Source organism: Aphidius gifuensis, linkage group LG5, assembly GCF_014905175.1.
Source record: "Aphidius gifuensis isolate YNYX2018 linkage group LG5, ASM1490517v1, whole genome shotgun sequence".
Lineage (NCBI taxonomy): Eukaryota > Metazoa > Arthropoda > Insecta > Hymenoptera > Braconidae > Aphidius > Aphidius gifuensis.
Genome location: NC_057792.1, coordinates 9,009,116 through 9,027,361, shown reverse-complemented (window position 1 = coordinate 9,027,361; position 18,246 = coordinate 9,009,116). Strand labels below are relative to the sequence as shown.

At 29.9% G+C, this 18,246-nt stretch overlaps 1 protein-coding gene across 2 annotated transcripts in view; it reads left to right on the top strand.

The window, feature by feature from the left end:
- Positions 1-15,737, top strand: part of LOC122857525 (heparan sulfate glucosamine 3-O-sulfotransferase 5) — a 41,444-nt gene extending 25,707 nt beyond the window's left edge. For both annotated transcript variants that reach the window (XM_044159731.1, XM_044159732.1), the window contains exon 5: positions 13,439-15,737. In XM_044159731.1, the coding sequence (XP_044015666.1) occupies positions 13,439-14,020 (582 nt within the window). In that variant the 3' untranslated portion in view covers positions 14,021-15,737. The remainder of the gene's footprint in view (positions 1-13,438) is intronic.
- Positions 15,738-18,246: the final 2,509 nt, after the last annotated feature.

Genomic DNA, 18,246 nt, shown 5'->3' with positions numbered 1-18,246 from the left:
AGCTCTATTCTATGTCGGAATGTTACGCTATTCGATGTCGAAACGAAGCTAAAACCAAGCTAAACCGAGTTAAAAATAAAAAAAGTGGAAAAAAATTTGAAATTATTATTACGGAGGCGAAGCCATACGTATTGAAATCAGTCGCAAAAAATAAATAATGTTTATATCTTCTTATTGATTATTAGTCAAGTAATTGTTGACAAAAATAGATAATAAAAAAATTTTAAATTCGAAATATTAAAAAAACTAAGAACAAATCATGGATGAAATTTTTTGCCAGGATGGTTTTTTTTAAAAGCTCTACAAGATTAAGATTTTTTTTTTTTATTGTTGCTAGAAATTTGTTGATTAACTAAATATCAGAATTTGGGTTTTTTAGGCACTCCATAACTTTTTTAAAAATTATCTCACAGAGTTCTATTTATTCTTAAAATTTTCCCCATCAAAATCTCTACAGCCAAGGCTATATTTGAAAATTTTGAAACTACCTATTTTCAATTGTGAGACGATTGTTTATGATAATATGTGTCATCACGAACTTTGTAATGAATAAACAGTCTTTAAAAAGTTGGACTTGGAATTTCTATCATATCCTTGGCTGTGGCAATTTTTATAAAGAATTTTTTGAATGCAACATAATTTTTTTGCGTTTATTTATTCAAAAGTTATCGAGTGTCCAAACAAACACCGATTTATTATTTACAACAATTTCTTCTAAATAAAAAGTTTGTACGCATGCACTCATCAAAAAATATATTTCGATCGGTAAGTCGGTTTTTTTTTTTTTTACGAACTTTTATTCAAATAGTAAAAATAAAATAAAAAAAATAAAAATAGTGAAAATTTTTGATCTACGTAAAAAAATAAGATAACTGTTAACTTTTTTAAATTTTTTTAGAAATTAAATTACAACTAGAAAAGAAACCAATATATATATATATGCATAAAAATATATACATGTTATATTGAAGTTAGGTTCAAATGTTATCATTGTTATTATTGTGTACACTATTTATATTCAAATAAATATTTAAAAACAACCGTACAGTTCCGTAATTAAAATAACCGCATTTGCCGGAGTTTTGAAAATTTTCAATATTATATTCAATAAAATATCTTCGAAAGGTTTCTTCGAACTCTTAATCATTTGTCTGAGCTTCAAGAGATATTTTAAGGTTTTTTTCCAAATAATTCAGAGTGGAAATATTTCTTTGAATTTCAACGAGCTTCCTACGAATTTCAACGAACTTTCCACGAACTTCAACAAACTTGCTACGGATTTTAACGAACTTTTTACAAATTTTTGAGAATAGTTCTTCTAAAGTCCGCAAACAATCGAAGAAGCTTCTTTAAAGAGCTAAATGAATTCCGAAAAATGTTCGAAGAAAATCTATAAATTATTTCTACTAATAGTCCAACTTCTCTGAAGCTCAAAAAAACTTGGAGAAACATTCAGAGATAACTCTGAAACTATTTTCTCGAATGGGTCAATTTCGTAAAAATTCGTTAAAATTCGAAGAAATATTTCCACCAGGGAATTTCTTAGGTACATCTTTTCCTTAGCTACTGCTTTTCCTTGGTATTTTCATTTATTAAAATAAATTGTATCAATTTTATTTGTTAAATAATTGAATAAAATACCAAGGAAAATCAGTAGCTAAAGAAAAGATGAAGCTAAGGTTACTGCTCGTCCTTAGCTACTGCTTGTGCTTGGTATTTTTATTTATTTATTTAATGAAATACATGTTATTTATTTTTAAAAATACATGTTATTTATTTTTAAAAATAAAAATGTTCAACGAAGAGACATCGAAACGAAGTTGAATCGGGTTAAATAACAAAAATACCTAAGAATCAACTTAAGGTTGCTTACAAGGGACATAGTCGTACTATTATTTAGGCTTGGAGGACTCGTATACCACTACGTTTATTTTGTGGCCCCTCTTTAAAAATTTTGTTACGCTTTTGCCGTAAAAATCGTAGTGTGTGTGTAAACAGATAGGCACCAACACTATTCCAGCTAGGGCTGGCACGATACGATACCGAGACGATATTTGGCCAAATATCGTCTCGGTATCGAAAAATTTAAAATTTTCCAATATCGTCTCGGTATCGTCTCGGTATTGTTAAACGTAATATCGTCTCGTCTTGGTATCGGGAAAGTATCGACAAAAAAAATTTTTTTAAGTCTCGTCTCGGTATCGGTTTACATAGGATATAAATTTCAGGTATTAAAAAAAAATTATTTTTATATCAACATAGATTTTTAATGATTTATTTTAAATAAAAAAAAACAAAAGAGAGTCCACTAAAAAGACAAAAATTTAATTATTAAAAATTATTTTCTGATGTATTCAAAGACGTCAGATGACGTCCAAGAATTTGAACAAAGCAATGCCCTTATTGACTCATCATTCATAGAGCTTCTTGTTTTTGTAAGGACCAAACCAGCGAGAGAAAATAATCTTTCTGATGGTACTGAAGTCGCCATGATTGATAATAAGTTCCTGGCCATACAAGCAAGTTTGGGGAAGCTTTTTTCATGGTCTCTCCACCATTGCAGAATATCTTGATCTTTTCCTGCTCTTTTCATGGCCAAGTAGTCATCATATTCAGCTTTGACATTTTTTACAGTTGAAATATTTTCGTAAATTGACATCATGTCAATTGCATCATCTTCAAACATAGCTGGTTCGTTTTGAGTGTCGATAATTAAAGGTTCGCTTTTTTCAGCCTCACTGGATTTACAATATTCTTTGAAAAGTTTATCAAATTGGTCAATAGAAGATGATTTTAAATCACGACCCCATGAAGTTGCCTCGAATGTTTCAACTTTATGACGAGGATCCAAAATTAATACAATACAATATATCCAGTTCGTTTTAAAATAATGTTTTAACATTTTGTCTCTTGCTGCTTGAAATGCTAAAATTAACAGCTCATCAACATTTGTTCTGTCATGATTTTCATCAAGTGACTTAAGAATTTTTTCAATTTTGTCAATGAGCAAGTTAAATGCAACTACTACCAGTGGCAACGTGACATATTTTTGCCCTCCTAAAACTTTGGATACATCTTTAAAATGTTTTAAATAGGCATGAATTTTAGTAAGGATATTTCACTCTTCTTCCTTTAATGAAAGATATTGCCAATCAGCTGGCTTACTCGATCAAAGTGTATTCAAGCCTTTTTTTAATCTTAATCCAACCTCGATCATATCATGAGTAGTATTCCATCTCGTACAAACATCTAAAATTGGTTTAATATATTTGACGGATGCAAGGTTACAGGATTCTTTCAACTGATTTTGTTTTTGTTCAGATCTCCGAATTTTGATAAAGGTTTTCCTTAATTTTTGAATAGCCATTGATGGACTTAAAGCATTATAGATATCAATATTTGGCTCATTTTCTGTTAGAAATTCTTCATTGTCATTTAATTCGTCCTCATCACTGTCATTATTATCTTGATTTCCAAGATGAGTAAAAAATTGTACATCTTCTAAAGACTCATCACTCTGTGTATTTTGGCATTTCATAAATTTCATGATGTCTTGGACTCCGAGATTTAAAATATGTGCAAAGCACCTAAAATGTTGATTTATATTGTCAAAATTATAACCAGCATCTTGCATTATAGATGCTAATTCAGCCATAAAAGTAGTGTTGGCTGATGCATTGTCCATCGTGATGCCTCGGACTTTGTCTAAAATACTATATTTTTTGAGGCAATTAAAAAACATTTTTGCCATGTCTTTTCCAGAGTGTTGTCCTTGAGAAGGAATAAAGTCTAATGCTAATGAGCGAATTTTCCAATCATCACCAATAAAATGGACAGTCACTTTTCCAGAGTGTTGTCCTTGAGAAGGAATAAAGTCTAATGCTAATGAGCGAATTTTCCAATCATCACCAATAAAATGGACAGTCACTTTTTGCATCAGGAAACGGTATTCTGACACAATCTGTATGACAAATCGCTTTTGATCTTCATTTTGTGTTATTATTGAATTGTATTCATCAAACAGGCAAACAGCTCGTTTAGCAGCAGCATTGACGGCTCTCAACTCCGTCACTGTTTTCAAACCTCTTTTGTAATTGATATCACTATCGATTTATCGATCAACTTCTAAAAATCTTTTATCAATATGAAAACGAAGAAAGAATAAATTGATTTATAATCTAAATTAAGTCCATAGCCGTTTGATCCAATAATTTTAACTTAATATAGGAAAAATTGCTGTAAAGTTAATCTAGGCTTTGGATTAATTTATTATTTATTACACCCTTCTGTTATTTTTACATGATTAATTAATGAAAAAGCTATCAGCAAATGTTCCTAAGGAGAGGATGTAACCAAATAAATTACATCGTAGTCTAGATTAATTTCACAGCAATTTTTTCTATATTAAATTGAAATTATCGTGTCAAATGGCTGTAGAGTTCAATTATATTATAAATTAACTTATTTGGTTACATCTTTTTCTCGGCAACGTTTGCAAATATTTTTTTAATTAATTAATTATGGCAAATGTATCTATGGAAAGAATAAAGCCACAAATAAATTAATTAACAGTCTAGATTAATTTCGTAGCCATATTTTTTAAAATAAATTGAAATTATTGTGGGAAATGGCCGAGAAATTAATTCAGACTACGCATTAATTTATTCGATTACATTCTTTTCTTAGCAACATTTTCCATTGATAATTTATAAAAAAAACTATTGGCAAATGTATCTAAGGAATGGATGTGACTAAATAAAATAATTCGTAGTCTAAATTAATTCCTCAGCCATTAGCCTCAAATATTTCAATCGATTATAGAATATTTTGCTGTGGAATTAATTTAGACTAGAATGTATTAATAGTAGAATGAATTAATGTATTTGAAAGGAACTTTTGGATAATATTTAATTGATTTATTTGTCTATTTAATTCTTGAAAAGGGTGTAATTGAAAGCACGTTAAGAGGTTCTGCCGATTTTTTAAATCGAAGAGTAAGGCAACAGTTTTCTTCTGTTTTTTGTCTTTTTCGCACTCATAGAAATACTGTGTTTCTAAGTCATCCACAAAAGGTCTCTAGTGATGTCTCAATAATTCCTGATCAAAACCTATTTTTTTTTACTTGAATTATTAATTGTAAAAAAACTAAGCTCCAAACCTCTTTTATTTTATGTCCATACGTTTTGTCTTGTCTCATTTTATAACCCGATAGTTTTTTTTTTACATTGTCATATTGTCGATTAGAGATATTGCTATTTTAATGGACTTTTTTTTTACAAAAGTCGCATTATCCCTAATAGCCTATGGTAAAAGTTGCCAACTTTGATAATTAATAAAAAAATAACAAGCATCCAAACAATTACCAAAAAATTACATAGAATGTATTAGTACTTCAATAATTTACTGTATAAATTTCGAAGCATTCTCATATTCGGAGAAAAAGAAAATCCCTTAAAATTAAAATTTTTGTTTTAACTTAAAAAACTTATAAAAAGATTCGCAAGAAATGACATCCCTTGAACAATTTGAGTTATAAGATGACCTTTAATTTTATTGAAAAATAAGAAAAAATAAGATGTTATTGGATATTTCGATCAATTAATCCATATTAATAATTAAACTGCACCTTAATAGCCCAAGGAGGTATTCAAACATAGATGTACAGGCTAAAGTGAATAAGAATATTTCGTTCTGTCTTTTTTTTTGGTGCAGAGCTGATGTCAGCGCTGCAGCTGGCAGTTTTCGAACTGACTTACTCCGAAATTTTAGGCTTCAGCGACAGCCTATGCTTCAACACAGTAAAAAGGCAAAGCTTACAATTCTTATTCAACTCCATGGTTTATACACATCATGCAATCGAATTTGAAAATTCAATATTTGTAGTCTTTTATAACTTATAATTTGTAATACATGAAACGTGTGTAAAAAAATGACCCATTTCATAAATTTACGTGTAATGACCCATAGATTTTTTTATTTAGAATTTTTTTTCATCAAATATATGAAATATAATGTTATAACACTCATATTATATTGAAAAGACTTCATTCTCGATGATTTAATATAATGAAAGATTTTTTCCATGCATAATTGACGCTTTTAGATCGATTCTTACGTCCAAGTAAGAAAACCCCATGTATTTTAAACGGGAAACTTCACCCTCTTACAGGGGGTGGCTAGGATAAAAATAAAAATTTCTTATATAGCCCAAAAATTTTTTTGATTTTTTTTCAACGATATTAGGGGGCGGCACGATGAAAATTTTGCCATCACCCAAATAAGAACCACCCTAATGTATATGTATATGTATTTTATTATTTCTACCATGTCTCCTTCAGCATCTGGATTTTTAAAAATATTTTCAATGATCACCAATATATTTTCGGGCAAATACAAAGTTCCCAAAAAGATAGAATTGAGAAACTTTAATGGAATCTCAGTTGCAAATTGGTTTTCCGACAGGAAGGCCCATTAAAATATTTCCAAACAATGCTGTCTTATCTTTTTTTCATATATTTTTGTATACTGTGGTTGTGAATACCCTGCTGTTTAAACACGGTTTCTGTTTTTTTTTTTTTCCTTGAAAAATTATTTTGTCAACAAATAAACTCTGAAATGTTGCAGATACAAATGATTTTTATTTTTTTTCTAACGGTTTTTTTAAGGTCATTATCTTGAATAAACTCTTCTGTCAATGTCTCATTTTTTTTTTTTTCTTCAACTTTTCGACATGAGTTATTGGGTTGTTTTACATTCAAGACCTCTTGGTATTAATTTTTAAACCATTCTAGATTTATATATTTTTTTTAAATAGGCGAAGTGTTGTTTTTTTTAATGAAATGGTTTTTTTTTCTTCAAAAAAAGTGAAAAAAGAACCCTCCGTTTAGTTCTTTGAATTTATTTTATTTTATAATTGAAATTTATAATCTATATAATAAAAAGAGATGGCCGGATCCTTGGAAACGCAGTTTTACACAAACTACACGGAGAAAAAAAAACGACAAATATTGTTGAGAAAACAGGACAAAAATTGTCGTGCCGCACAACAAAGTAGAGGCGAAGTTGAAACTCTATAATATTTGTTCTGCCGGTAGTACAGTTTTTGTTCATCTGGCAGAGTAATAATTACCGTGCTGTTTAACAAAATTTGTCATGCTCCAAACAAAAATTAATAGACATACAACAAAATTTGTTATGCTCCAAACAAAAACTGTTGAACATACAACAATTTTTGTATTTAGTTTAATAATTTTTATTATTCCCCATAACAAAAATTCTAAAACCAAATTAAATTTTTTTTTTTCAAAATTACGAAATAAATTTTCATTATGATAATTAAAAAGAAGAAGGAAAACATAATGAACAAATTAATTCACCATGCTTTGATTTATTTTTCATATTTATAATTATTAAAGATTAAAATAAAAATTCTGCATTAAAATGACAGATGCAGGTTATGTGTTTGTCATTTTCATATAATTTCATACTTTATTGTTGATGTGATTTGTTAAATATCAAGTTTGGTTATTTATCTAGTTGCTAAATATTTTAGTTTATAATTCACTGATTAAAATGTTATTAAAACTTGACATCTTGGGATTAATTAATTTATTTTTAAAACGTCAGTCACACCAAAGCTGATCTCAAACAACTTAGGCTGACTTAGAAAATTCCATACAATGCCATGTGATATACCGAGGCACACGAACAAGACCGAGTCTACCGATAAATCTCGAAAATCAAATTGTTGTGCAGCACGGTAATATTTGCCTTGAAACTGGACAATATTTATTGAGCAGCCGAACAAATATTATTAAGCAAACACAACAAATATTATTGGATTAGTAAAAATTGTTGTGCAGTTAAATAAAATTTGTTCAACGATACAATAAAAATTTGTTGTAGCACTAAACAAATTTTTGTTTTTAACGATAGAATCTTTGTTGCAGCACAACAAAAAAGCGACACGATAGATTTCAATATTTTATTTTGTTTGTTGTGCTCTGGCCAAATAATTTTGTGGTTTTTTTTTCTCAGTGTATTGGTCCGATTTACATGAAATTCAACATAGATATTTAGTTTGAGCTCGGGAGGGTTCAAGTCTACGAAAAAATCACCCAGGTTACTTTTTACGATCACCAGGAAGTCAAAATGATTTCCCCAATTATCTTCAGGGTTTTTTTTATTATTAAATATATTTTTTCAGAAAGAAGAGATTAAAAAATATTGCTTTAGTTTGTAATGTTGGTTTTCGGTTCACCAGGATGTCGAAGTTGAATTTTTCCATCATCTCCTGGGTTTTTTTTGATGAAACAATATATTTTATCGAGAAGAAAGGAAATAAAAAAATGCATTGGTTCCTAATGTTGTCCGGATTATCAGAATGTAGAAATTGAATTTTTTCTACATACCTATTTCTTTTGTTTTTAATTTTTTGAAGAATCAAAAATAAATATACAACCAAGTTCGGCGAAGCCGAACACGGCCGACTCGTTTTTAATAAAATTTGTTAAATATTATGAAAAAATTAATGTCATATCGTCGATATGGACGATATATCGGATATATCGTCACCTCTATATCGTATCGTCATATCGTCATATCGCGGCATCACTACTCGGTGTTTATCAACGTGATATCGTCTCGGTATGGTCTCGAAAACCGAGACGATACGAGACGATACCGATACTGGTATTGATCTCGTGTCCAGCCCTAATTCCAGCAAGCAAAATGGAAATCGTGAGACACTGTATTTTTTTATATACCACCATTACTACAGCGCATCATTGCGTATGTCACGTTGGTGTATAACACCCCGCTCGGCAAGTGAAAAGTAAACAAGGAGAAGAGAGCAGTGTTGCCGGATCGCAATTCTCTCATGTCTTCTCGTTGCGAGAAAAACGAAAATTTTAAAATTTAACATTAAATATCTTTAAAAATCAACGTCAGAAAAAATTCAAATTTTTTTATCGTATTCGTCTTGCCGAGCACTACAATTTGATCGTAATTCGAAGATTTTTTAGTGAAAAACGAACTCGTTAAAAATAAAAATGTATGGTATATCAACTTATAGTCTTATTCTCGCGTATAAAAGTTGTCAACTTTGACATTAATTATCTCAAAAAAACGACATCAGAAAAAATTGAAAAAAATTGAGATTTATTTTATTTGAATAATCCTTTTATAAAAAGTTGATGAATAACGCTGCTTCCAGTCATTTCATTGGTTGTCATTTACATACTCACCACTCACAAAAAAAAAAAAAAAGAAAATCACTTTAAATATTTATTTTTTTGTTTTATATTTTTGCTGTATTAATGAAATCGAAATTTGTACATAACTAACAATAACAAAGTTTTGTTAATTTGTTAACTAAAATTTTGAAGTAACCAATTTTTTTTTTCAAATCATTATTGAAGTATGAACCCTGCAATCTGCATTTATTGGTTTAGATTAAGCTCACGACTTTCTTTTCAAAAATGAAAAATAAAATTATTCAACAATATTTATTAATTAATATTAACAGGTGTTCGAGGTGACATGGGATCATTAATAAACAATTTTTTATATTTTTTTCCGACTCTGCTATTATAAGCCCACGTTTTTTTCTTCAAATATAAAAAAATAATTATTTGTAAAGGATTATTTTTTGGAGGTGTCATGCAATTGTTTATCAACAATTACATGGCACCTCGAAAAAAAATATTATCAAATGATTTGTTCATTTTCTTAAAAGAAAAGTCGTAGGTTAATTTGTATTAATAATTTCTTCTCGAAAAGAAAGCCGTGAGCTCATTTGAATCAATAAAAGCAGAATTCGTACTTTAAGATTATTCAAAAAAAAATAGTTTACTCCAGAATTTAAATTTACAATTTGTTATTGTTATTTAGGATCAAATTCTGATTTTAGTAGTACAAAATATTCAATGTAAAAGGCATGCATCTGTATATGATCATTTTTAAGTTATTTTTTTTTTTTTTTTCGTTTTTCTCGAGTTAAAATTTACTAAGTCTTATACCGGTAACACAAATTATTTTGAATCCTTTTTTTTTTTGTATAAAAAATTTCATTAATTGTTTTTTGTCATATCATCGACAGTTGATCAACGAAAACGGCCGCTTGCGGCCGTCAACAACACTAGTGAGCTAAAAAAAGAAAAAAATTGAGTGACGATTTAATTATTTATAAGCAACCTTAATTTGTTATTCAATTAATTATAATCATTAGTTTTGTTATTATCTATGATGAAGCTATAATAAATAAACAAAGAAATATTAATTTTAATTTTTTTTTACATCTTTTTTCATTTTTAACTCGTTTCAGTCTCGTTTTAGCCTTGTTTCGACGTCGAATAGCGTAACATTCCGACATAGAAGAGAGCTTGCCGCTGACGTCGATCCGGCTCTGAGCCTCCATCCTCGAGACTGATTTCTACCTGGGATGTTTTTAAAAAATAAAAAGTGTGAAAGCTAACATTCAAAGTTTTTCAGAAGTATCACCAGTAAAAATTTCTTTATGATAGTCTGAGCACTGGTCCAGGCTCGATCAGGATATCGTAAGGCTATCTCTATTTAAGGAACAGAAATAGCCTGATTCTCGAATGATGTGAGTCGACTCACTCACATGGAGCGAGGTCCGTGTACGGATCTACTTGAGCGACGAACTGAGATCCGTTCACAGAGGACCCTTCGTATGAGAGTAGCCAGTCCGTCCACGAATATAAATATCCGTCTCTCATACAATTTGATTTGAGCGCGAGACAATTGCTTGTATTTTTTATTTTGGTTTATTGTTGCTTGTTTATTTCAATTGTTGTATTTTTATTTATTTTTATCTATCCTCATCCAAAAAACAATTCCATAAACAATAAACCAAAATAAAAAATACAAGCAATTGTCTCGCGCTCAAATCAAATTGTCTGAGAGACGGATATTTAGATTCGTCGACGGACTGGCTACTCTCATACGAACTGTTTTTTGTTTTCCCCGGCCTCACACGAGCCTCGTTAACACAGGCTTGACACCGGCTTGAATTATTGAGACCTGTGTGAGGCCGGTTTAAGACAACGGGGACAGTCTTGTGTCAAGCCTGTGTTAACGAGGCTCGTGTGAGGCCGGGGAAAACAATGGGCACAAGCTTGTGTCAAGCCTGTGCTCCCCAGGCTCGATACACGACCCTCGCACAAGCCTGGCACAGTTGTTCAAGCCCGAGAACTCCTACCTGGGCTATTCTCGAATTCATACGAGTCGACTCGTTCACACGGATCTTCGTGGACGGATCTTGCCTTGAGTAGAGATCTGAGATCCGTTCACGGACCTCGATCCGTGTGAACGAGTCGACTCGTATAAATTCGAGAATAGCCTCCCAGTCCTCCGTGAACGGATCTCAGTTCGTCGCTCAACCCGAGATGAAATTTTTACTCGTCTTCAACGTCTTTATAAACCCTCAAAGTTCCTCAATCGTTCATATCAGTCCCCCTGAGTTCCCATGAGTTCCTCGATTGTTTATATCTATATCTTGTCAGTTCATCAATCGTTCTTAAAAAATTCAAAAGCAGACCTCAATATTCCTCAAAGTCCTGAAACATCTCACCAAGTCCCCCAACGTCCTCAGATTTTTTAAAACATTAATTTTTTTATTTTTTTGGACTTAGAATATTTTTAATTAATTATTTTTATTAAATTTTCTAAGTCCAAGTTTGGACTTAGAAAATTTCGCTTACGTGCCATATAACCCAATAAAATAATGATTAAATGATGAATAAAATAATTATTAAAATAATTATTAATATTAAAAATATTGCTGAAGTTGTAAAAATTATTAATATTTAAAATGATTTTTTATAATCATAAGAATCATTAATATTTAAAATAATATTATATAATAATTGCTAAAAAGTTTTTGTAACAAAATAATTTTGATTAAGTGAAAATGTATTAATTATTTAATATTATTCAATAAAAATTTATTTTTAAATATATAAATAAAAAATAATAGAAGTTTATTGATAATTTTTTTTTTTTTTTTTTGTTTCTTGCCTTTGTTCAGCTTTCTTAAACAAATTAAACGGTTGTTTTTTTACTTTCAAAATTTTCTTACATTAATTCCCAGATAACCATGTATTTCCAGTTTACATAACTGGTTTATTTCCGGTAATTTTCCGGTAATTTACCAGTAATGTTGATTGTAAATTTAGTAGAAAATTACTGGAAAACTTTTCTGGGAGTGCCTAATAATCAATTTCAGTGTAGGTAATATTGTAAAATCAGCATTATAATTGATTAAATTTTGGAAAGTTTTTTACCTAATTATGAATATGATAATCACATTTTTTTTATTTCAAAGTAAGTGTTTATTAATAATACACAAATTTTGTTTTTTTTTATTTATTTATCTTTAGTTCTAAATAACGCAAACATATATATCTTTAAAACGAAAACAATATAATATATTAAATTTTATAATATTACCTATTAAATTATTTTCCTTAGCTATATACTGCTTGTCCTTGGACATTTTTATATATTGAATAAATAAAATACAAGTATTTTTAATTGAAAAAAAAAAATATGTCCAAGGAAAAGCAGTAGCTAAGAAAAAGATGTAGCTAAGGAATTAATGTGACTAAGGAATTATTTCCTTGAAACATAATTTTTTGGCAGCCTCAATTCCTAGTTAATCTTTTATAAACTGCTTTTCCTTGGACATTTGTATTTTTAAAAAATTAAATTTACATGTATTTTATTTATAAAATAAATAAAAAATGTCCAAGGAAAAGCAGTTGCTAAGAAAAAGATACTTACTTAAGTAGATCCCTTCACGGACCTCGCTCCGTGTGAGTGAGTCGACTCACATCATTCGAGAATAGCCCCCCAGAGCCAGATCATAACTTGATCAAGGTAAAAATATTTGAAAAATGAATAAATGAATCCAAACACTTTTAACATGATTAAGTCCTGATGGGGATTGGTCCCGAATATTTCTTTTGAAAATTCAATACGGCAAGCCTGATGGTATCGTGACCAGGCAATTTGTAGAACTGAGAGAAATAAATTTGTTACTTCTATTTTTGTCCATTCCGGATCAAGCCAGCTCTAACACATTTTTTATAGAAATAGCGTGATCCAATTTGGGTCAGGATTTATTTGAAGTAAAAATATTTGACCTGCTTGACCTCTAGGTATTAACCGATTTAGCTGAAAACTTTATAGGCTCATTTTTTAAGGCTCATTCATCGATAGAACTGGTTATTTAAAAAAAAAAAAAGTAAATAAAATTCTACAGTATAAACAGTTGTCAACGGCTTATTTAGAAAAGCATATATAGATTCGAGTCTTGAAAACCTTCATGATTTTGATACATAAAAATTTATCAATTAGAATTGTAGCAACAAAAAATTATCCATATTATAATTAATGTTGTTGTTATTGATAAAAGGTACCAGAAAGAATAAGAGCAATGAATGCAAGTGTCAAACTTCTCTTAATTGTTCGTGAACCAGTGACGAGAGCGATTTCTGATTATACACAATTACGTACTCACGTTGCAACAGCATCGACAGCAATAACGGTCGAGGGTAGTCCAAGGCCACCACAATCAAGTCGCAGCTTCGAAGAACTTGTCATACGAGCAGACGGTAGCATCAACGAGTCTTATCGGCCAATAGCAATATCTCTTTATCACAACTACATGCATCGATGGCTTGAAGTTTTTTCACGTGAACAAATACTCGTTGTGAATGGTGATCAACTCATTGAAGATCCTGTACCTCAGTTACGTAAAATTGAAAACTTTCTTGGTATTGAACCAAAAATTGGTAGGCATAATTTTTATTTTAATCATACAAAAGGATTTTATTGTCTTCGGAATGAAACATCAGAAAAATGTTTAAGAGAAAGTAAAGGAAGGCGACATCCTCGTGTAAGTCCAATTGTCGTAACAAAGCTCAGAAAATTTTTCAGTATTCACAATCAACGTTTTTTTGAGCTTATCAACGAAGACCTTAATTGGCCAGAATAGTAAAAAAATACGCAACAAACAAATTAACAAATACACCTCTTTTTCAATTGTAACATACGAGATATATAAACAAATTTATTTATGGATATGTGTTTCTTCATATTATACTAAATTGAAATGTTTCATTATCATGACTTGGCGCTGATCATTGTGTTAACTAGCCAAATGCGAAACGGTTCTCACTTTATCTCCTGAAACTTAATATAAATATCTGATGGATAATTTAAAATAACAGATATATACAATTTAAAAGATTTAATATTTTTATAATCCAAATTGGATATTGTTATATCGTTGATGAAAGTTTGCTTTATATGGATGAGTTTTGATGAAAAATTTTACGAAAAAGGAAAGTCAAAAAAATGAATGATGTGACAGTCCATTTCGTTTTTCCGTCTATAGTTTATCAATGTTTTAAGTAACTGATAACGAATTGACGGTTTCAGTTTTGTCTAGTAGAATGGTGGTACACTCGGAGTATAACCTCGTCTCTGACCCGGTTTACCCCTTATATATGTATGTATAGAAGTGAATAAGGAGTGTAAGCTTTGGATAAAATCCGAAGCTTACCCTCCTTATTTATCTCCACGACCTCGAAGTATCACTATTCTACTCGACAAAACTAGAAGCGTCAAACGGTGCGTTCTTTCACTTGCGGGTATCCCCACTTTTGATAACCCTCCTCTATTCTTTTCCTTTCTTTTTTCGGATTGCGTGGAATTCGAAGCACAACAGGGGCCCGTGCAGAAATTATTACTTATTCGGATCTTCAAGACGGCGGCAATTCAGCCCAGCAATTTAGATAAGCACTGACGTCCGCCATCTTGAAGATCCAAATAAGTAATAATTTCTGCATGGGCCCCTGTTGTGCTTCGAATTCCACGCAAGCCGAAAAAAGAAAGGAAAAAAATAAAGGGTGGTCATGAAAAGTTGGAATACCTGCAGGTGAAAGAACGCATCTAATGTGTTATGAGTTACATAGCATAGTTATTCCTCACGAGCGTATGAAGGTGCCCTTCAATTTGATACTCTTTTACCCAATAAATATATAGTCAAAAATAAATGCTGGGTAATGAATTGAAAATTACAAGCAGATAAGAATGAAATCATAATTTCACTAGTAAAAATTTGTATTTGACGTCTTATTGGCAGGTCATATTCAAATCGTTACTGAGTGATGTATTTTGACGAAAGTAGGTAAAAAAAGTGTTCAATTCGTGCGTGCATGATGATTATATAAAATTCATTATCACTTAAAAATTTTGAAATTATTAGACTTTTAATTTTTAATTTCTTCAACTAGTTCAATGATACAGTTATTCTATTGAACATCTGACTAACTTTCTAGATATTATGATATCTACTGGAATATTCATTTATTTGAACAGATCTGATTATTGAAAGTTCACTTTAAGTTCCATGGTACTTTTTGGGTTTACAAGAGTGTCTTCGTTACTGCACTCTAAAATAGTATCGATTATATATATATATATATTATATATATATGTACGTATATATATTTTCCACTCAGACAAGGGTTGACGAATCTATAATTTTTAACATCAGCCAAGAGTCAGTTGAATCTCAGGTTGACGTGACTTATGAGCATTGGTTATTTTATTGATGGTTAAACTCCACTGAGAAAATGCCCTCCTATTATCTAGAAAAAACTTACAAAGAAATACATGGTTTATTAGGGACAATAACTGATTTATAAGAAGTGACGTCACTCTACACGTCACCAACTACATACAAAAAGCAGGATATGGCGGACCTGAACCCGCTATTGGCACCGCTCTGATTATACCCACTCTACCTACGTTGGCTAGTCTACCCAACACACACAAACACGATGAGTCGCCGGGATCGAACCTAGAATGTTTAGCTTACTAGTTTTGATCTTTTACTTTTCGCCAACTCAATATTGGTATTATAACAATTATAATAGTATTTGTGACAAATAGTAGTGTCGTTTATATTCAAAAGTTTTCTCCTTGAAACGTATTATCTATCGTTTCACATACGACACTATTCATATAAAACAAACAGAATAGTGTTTAATTCAAGTATTTGTCCCTATAACCTGGGGATATTAGGATATCCGAGACAACACGGGACAACACGTTACATTTATCGGTGACGTATCGTTGCGTATCGTATAGTTACTGTACATATGCATAGCTTTTTTTCCATATTTCAACTCGATTTTTAAGCACTTTGTGCATTCGTAGGAATTTTTTCCATATTTTTCCCGTAATCGTGGGCAAATTTCCTACAAGAAATCAACAAAAAAATGGGGTGTCTCGGATATCGTAATCTTGCCTCTAACCTAATCAGATAAAAAGTCTTCGTATGACGGCAAATAGTTGTATACTGCTTAATATGACTTTAAAAACTAAAGTCAAATAACTGTGACGACTGCAGTGACTCGACGTGACTGCAACATGACTTCAGGGAGAATGACACCATGACTTTAACTATGAATAGCTTTCTCGACATTTTTTCAATTGTATCTATGAAACTTTTTCACGAAATTTCTTTAATTTACAATATTTTGTACTTCTTTTAATTATGGAGGTAAGAAAAAAACTTATTCTTTTCGACTATGTGATTTTAAAGTCAATTAATGGTCAATAGATGGCTAAGCATTGAAAAATCAGCTGTGTGTGTAAATACAGGCTGAAGCCATCATACTACTTACGACGTGTCAATCGAGTATCAAAATTTTAAAATTGGGAGGGCTTTTTTCAAATACGGTTACAACGGCGCTCTCTTAGAACCCAAAAGGTCATCCGACCTTTGGACTTACCTTCCGCACATCGAATGTTTATTTTTTTTGACTTTCAAATTTCTTTTTTCATATTTTTATCATGAGTTTATATTAAAGCTATAGCTTATTAATGAAATTATTAATGAAAATATGACTAAAGAAATAACTATAGATCAAAACTATTAATGAAAAAAATAAGTGAATAATTCAATAATTGTATGAATGTTTGTGAGTGCTGAAATTGAAGTCTTATATTATTAATGTAATTTTAATTATTGTCAAACGACAAGACAAAAAATGCCACATTGAAAACGATACATATCATGAATTGCCTGATGGTGAAAAAAACTATAATATTAAGTTACACAGTAAATAAATATTAATTAGCAATTTAAGGTATATATACGTCTGTTGGGTATTTTTATTGAACACCTCAATGAAACAAAATTAAAAAAAAAAAACGAACATATCAGTAATTTATAAGTTATTAAAATAAATATCAACATATATGAATGTGAGTGGTAATATACGAATCGTGAATATAAACGAAATCAGATTGTCCGAATTTTTAATAAGAAATTGATAAGTGGAAAATCATGTAATTTATCTTGCAATAAATAGTAAATAATGCTTTTAAATTTCAATCAATAAATTTGTGGAGATTATTGCAAATATGCAATGTAAATGCTCTTGGTGTCACTGTACGTTTCAGAAAATTTTAAAATAGAATCACATTGTTAAAACGTTGAACGTAAATTTTTATTACTTAATGAAAATAATAAATATTTAATGTACAAGGGTGTCACTTGACACGTAGGAGAAAGTTTTATATAAATTTTTATAAAACAAACTCATCAATAAGTTTACAAATTTGTTTGATAGTCAGACCACTAAGTTGCAATGAAGTCACAAAATGTTTATGATAATGCATATGAGAATACAATTTTTTGAACTTCTTGTACTCTTCTTTGATTGACGTTTTATTGTCATTGGTTATCATACAATTGTATTGGAAAATCAATAATATCAACTCTTAACATGAATTTTCTGTGTATTTTTTGATAATAGTTTTATTAAATTGACAAACTGTTATAAAATCAATGTTATAAATTTTTTTAAATTAATAATTATTTTATAAATTCTCTAATTTATTTTTATAAAAACAAAAATTTATGAATTTCAATTTAGAAAAAAAAAATGTCTTAAGATATGTACATCTGCTTTATATAAAGTCAAAGAAGAATCTTTATAAGAAGAATTTATAAATTGATTTATAAATTTGTTATATAAAAATTTATAAAAAACTTCTTTCTGTGTCTAATTCAAGTTGAAGTTACAAAACCAATCAGCTATTATCAAAATGAATAAATTGTCTAGCTTATTATTACAATAACAACGATAATTAAAACATATAATATTGAATTTTAAAAAGAACATAATAAAAAAAATCAATAAA